Source organism: Hemiscyllium ocellatum, chromosome 8, assembly GCF_020745735.1.
Source record: "Hemiscyllium ocellatum isolate sHemOce1 chromosome 8, sHemOce1.pat.X.cur, whole genome shotgun sequence".
NCBI classification, from domain to species: Eukaryota; Metazoa; Chordata; class Chondrichthyes; order Orectolobiformes; family Hemiscylliidae; genus Hemiscyllium; species Hemiscyllium ocellatum.
Window position 1 is genome coordinate 85,088,647 of NC_083408.1, and position 5,362 is coordinate 85,094,008.

The 5,362-nt window shown below is 43.5% G+C and overlaps 1 protein-coding gene across 2 annotated transcripts in view; it reads right to left on the bottom strand.

The window, feature by feature from the left end:
- LOC132818357 (TOG array regulator of axonemal microtubules protein 1) overlaps window positions 1–4,891 on the bottom strand; it is a 160,069-nt gene extending 155,178 nt beyond the window's left edge. For both annotated transcript variants that reach the window (XM_060829306.1, XM_060829305.1), the window contains exon 1: window positions 2,570–4,891. In XM_060829306.1, the coding sequence (XP_060685289.1) occupies window positions 2,570–4,591 (2,022 nt within the window). In that variant the 5' untranslated portion in view covers window positions 4,592–4,891. The remainder of the gene's footprint in view (window positions 1–2,569) is intronic.
- Between the last annotated feature and the right edge of the window lie 471 nt (window positions 4,892–5,362).

Sequence of the window (5,362 nt, forward strand, 5' to 3'; positions counted from 1 at the left end):
CTCTTCTTGAAGACACATTGGAAGGCAGCAGGAAGCAGGAAGGGTCAGCCTAGGTACAAATGAATTACGGATAGACTGACAATAGACGAGCTACAACGGATGCACAAGGATGGAGCAGGACAGATGAGCATGGTATAACAATGACAGCAGATTTCCTAGTAGATGTAGCTACAAGCTGAAACTTGCAAGCTCAAAACCTAATAATTTGCTGGTGCTGAGGTAATTTGGCCATATGGTCTGTCCAAAATCGTACATAGGAATTGAAAAGCTATTGCTGCACAGAAGCTGTTCAGCAGCTGGAAGTTTTCATTATGAATTTTACAAGACATTTTCAACTATAAGACAAGGATGCATGGTGTAGGGGTAGAGTATTAGCCTGGATAGAGGATTGGTTGACTGACAGGAAGCAAACAGTAGGGATCAATGACTGATATTCTGGCTGGCAGTGATGAGTGATGTGCTTCAGGAATCGGGTGTTGGGACCACATTTATTTACAATTTATAGATGATTTGGAGTTGGGAACCACATGTATGGTGTCAAATGTTGCCGATGACACTATGATGAGTGGCAGAGCAATGTGTGCAGAGGACTGTGAAACTTTGCAGAGGAGCATAGATACATTGAGTGAGTGGGCAAAGGTCTGCCAGATAGAATACAATGTTAGTAAATGTGAAATCATACATTTTGGTAGGAGTAACAGCAAAATAGATTTTTACTTGAATGGTACAAAGTTGCAGCATGCTGATTTACAGAGGGACCTGGGTGTCCTTGTGTATGAATCGCTGAAGTCTGCAGGTACAATACATAATTAGGAAGGCAAATGGAATTTTGTCCTTCATTGCTGAAGGGGTTGAGTTTAAAAGCAGAGAGGTAATGTTACAGCTGTACAAGGGGTTGGTGAGGCCATATCTGGAGTAGTGTGTGCAGATTTGCTCTCCTTATTTAAGAAAGAATGTACAGGCACTGGAGGGGGTGCAGAGGAGGTCGACTAGGTTGATTCTGGAGTTGAGGGGGTTGGCTCATGAGGAGAGGCTGAGTAGATTGGGATTATATTCATTGGGAGGAATCTTAAAGAAACGTATAAAATTATGAAGGAAATTGATAAAATAGAAGTGTTTCCACTGGTAGGTGAAACTAGGACAAGAGGGCATGACTTCAAAATTAGAGGAAGCAGGTTTAGAACTGAACTGAGAAGGAACTTCTTCGCCCAGAGGGTTGTTAATCTATGGAATTTGCCCAGAGTAGTTGACACTATTTCAATAATCACTTTTAAGGCTAAGGTAGATAATTTTTTGAAAAGTAAAGGGGTTAAGGAATATGGTGAAAATGCGGGTAAGTGGAGCCGAGTCCATAAAAAGGTTAGCCATGATCTTATTGAGTGGCAGAGCAGGCTCAAAGCGTCGGACAGCCTACTCCTGCTCCTAGTTCTTACGTTCTAACTATGTTAAATGAATTGATTGCCATAAGCAATTTTGACAAATTAAAATCAGTTATAATTGTATTTGTTCAAGTCTAGGATAAAGCAATCAATCATAAGATGCAGAACAGCAGTAGAATTTGCAGCTCATTGAATCTGCTCTGCCACTCAACAAGATCATGGCTGATCTAACTCACAGATTCATCATAGAATCCCTCCAGTGTGGAAACAGGCCTTTCGGCCCAACAAGTCCACACCAACCCTCCGAAGAGTAACATATCCAAAACCATTCCCCTACATTTATCCCTGATTAATGCACCCAACCTACACATTCCTGAACACTGGACAATTTAGCAAGGCAAATTCACCAAACTTACACGTCTTTGGGCTATGGGAGGAAGTTGGAGCAACCTGGAGGAAACACACGCAGACACTGGGAGAATGTGCAAACTCCACACAGTCACCCAAGGCTGGTACCTAACCCAGGTCCCTGGCGCTGTAAGACAGCAGTACTAACCACTAAGTCACGTGCCCCCGGTAAAGAATTCCACATAGTCACTATCCTCAGAAGAAATCTCTCATCTGTCTTAAAAGGATGACCCTTTACTTTTAGATTCTGCTCTCTGGTCTGAGACTCTCCCCACAGGGGAAAACAAGCTACTCAGCCATGCCCCCTAAGGATCTTGTATGTTTCAATAAGGTCCCCTTTCATTCTTCGAAACTCGAATGAATTCAAAGTTGCAGTGCTTGAACAGCACAGTGGTGCAACAGGTTGCAGCACAAAGTAGTCGTGAGATGTGAATTCTACTTTGAACTCATTTCTGCCATGAAGAGATGATAACAAACTGGCAGAGTTCATCTCCATGCTACTTGCATCCAACCTCTGACAACAGTATTGGCAGATACCAAGAACAGTGTATCCATGACTCTGTAGGATACAAGGATTTCAATCATTCCCTCCCAAAATCATCACTTTTCAAGCATTGCAAAATTTCACACTAATGATTTGAGTCCACTTGCACTGCTTTGGAAGATGAAAGACACTTTATTAATGTCATGTTATTAATGCAATAAAATCAAAATTACATAATTCAACTTTCATATTAGCAGCTCCTTTACTGCTAACTGAATTTGCATGTTCCAAATCTTACCTGTTCTGCAGGAGCCGTGTTTGAAAACCTAGTCTGACCAGATGCCCTGGTAAGTGAGCTTGCATACTCCCATGGTAATTTGTTCTTCCCTCGACCAGCACTTAATACTCTTCTGAATGAGGTATATTCATCAGTATTGGGGCTTGGTGATCCATAGCACAAAGGATGGGTTTCATGTTCACCATGGTAACTGTGTGCACTCTGGGTTCTTCCACTAGCCAGTAGCCACTCAGTATCTGCTCCTAATGGCATCTGCATCCCTCTACCATGAGCAGAAGAAGGCATAGGAATTGCATATTCCACAAGTCCTTGTGGAGTTAATTTTGGCAAGGTCCTTCTTGCTAGTCTGGCTTGCACAGCAGCCATCACACCATCTCCGTCTTCCTGTAACTCCACTGTATCCACTGCCTTAACCAAAAATGCTTTGTTAGAACCGAGAGATGAAGCTAACATAGCAAAAGCCTCTAAGGCTGCATGGCGGATCTTTCTCTTAGAGTCAGTCAATGCTGGTGCGACAATATGACAAAGACTGGGCAAATTAAAGTCTTCACTTGGATAAGTCAAAAGTGAAGCAATTATAATATTTAATATTTCTTCCCTTACTCTAGAATTTTTGTGTTTTATATTGTCAAGCAGCAAATCAAGCACTTTTTGAGGACCAACTTGCTTCATTAAACCCATAAAGACTTTCATATACTCCTGTTTAGTGACAACTTTATTGTCACCTAATACTTTTATTGTTGCAGATGTAATAGGCTTGAGATAATTTACCATACCATGATTTAGTTTAACTACTAGCAAGTTGATGATTTCCAATGTACCGTGAACAACTTTAAAATTTGAGTCATCGAGCAAAGTGCATAAAAAGCCAATAAAACCTAAAACGGATGTAGTAGGCACTGTCATAAAATTAAAATCATCAACAACATTCTTCAGTTCTTCAACAGCATGCGTTCTACTTTTATAATCTTCTCGGTCTAGAAGCCGGACATACAACTCCTGTGGAATTATTCGAAATTCCAGATTATGATCCTTAGAAATTGGCTCAGAAAATTGGGAGACATCTTCAAAACTGCCGATTGTCCTGCTACGAAATCCCGAATTTGTCTTAAATGTTTTATTTTGTTCCACCTGAGGAACGTTACTCCCATTTAACTTGGCCTGAGGCTCAAACCTTATTTCCATTAGTTTGTTATACTCTCTTCTAAGAGACGGTGGCAAACGTTTTAAATACGAGTTAAATTCTTCTTCTCCGATATGATGTTTTATATGCCCCATGGTTGCGAATGCTGAGAACGGGTCATCCGTGCTGTCGCCATTTAGTTTTTTAGCTAAACAAAGGGTCACGTCGAATAGGCTATCGTTGTTCAATTCCTTAGTGAGCAAAATGGGTAAAATTATAGTCGTTGCCTTCCTAACATCAGGATCGTGGTTTTCCAGCCCATGTTCTATCAAAGCACAAAAAACTTCCTTCGAGATGACAGAGCATTTTAAATAGACATGCAAAGTTTGCACGAGTTCTTTGCGCACAGTTGGGTTGTCGTCCCGCAGACTCCATATAAGTTTGGGCAACACGGTAGTCCTACAGTAATCCAGATCTGAATCTGATCCTTGGATAATTTCCGATATGAGCTGAATACACGAGATTTTGATTTCCCTTCTGCTGTCCAGGAGAACTTCGCTTAAACTTGAGAAGAGAGCGTCCTTATTGCCAAACATTAACTTCCCTGCGTTTTGCCTGATGTTGGCACGGAGGGCCTTAAGTCCTTCGCTGCGCTTGTGTGAAGACTGGTTGCGGAGTTGCTGGAGAATCACATCTTCTTCCATGTTGGACGGCGCCGCAGCTGCTGGGCTGCCGTTCCCCCTGACTGACATCACGGCATCCCGAGTGTCGCTGCTCCTGCAGGAGAAGTGGCCGCCACCCCGCCGCCCGTAAAGTTCACTCCGGTCACCAGTCGAGAGGCGATGCTGATCGTGCTTAGCAAACACCGGCCGCACCAACTTGGCAACCGAACCTGCCATCAAAGCTGCCGGAAAGCGGCAGCCGGCCGAGCGCCTTCAGCGACTGTAAACGCCGCCGTCTCCAGGGCTTCATCCCTTCCTCTCTGACGTCATTCAATCGTTTACATGACATTTACCCTTTATTTACAATAATCACAGCGTTCACCTCTGGGCCGCCGGTACCGGCAGCACCGCACCACCTCACTGCCTTTCCCTCATAACAAACTGTTTCCCATCCCCCGACTCCCTCCCACACCGCAGACGCGCGCGCGCGCACACATACAGATGCAGAGACGCGCAATAGCGCCTGACCGCTCGCGTTCTCTATCACTCTCTCACAATCCGGGGTTTGAAAAAAACTCCCAACAAAATGGCCGTAACTAGGCAAGCCAAGTCACGTGAACAAAACGAACCCCCTTCGCGACCGAACGCTTCCATGGTGAAGAGAGATCAAACCTCCAACCCGGACGCTATTCTCCTCCACTCTCTTGGTGGCGCTGCTGCTTTGAAGCACGGTGGGAATTGTAGTTTGAAACAAAGCCGTTGATCAGTCACTGCGGCGGCGAGGTAAACTACATATCCCAATGTTAGTTGGTGTTCAATGTTTGACAATAATTGTAAAGAAATGGATCATACACATGGACAGCTGTGAGGGTGTTTGTAATTTTAAACATATACGGTATTTTATGCTTTTCCAGTCAGATATCGTTTGGATGCTGTTTCGAAAATATAATGATCAGAACCGGAAGTTACGCACACCCCCACCTGTTTTGTATTTGTGTTTAATAGGTT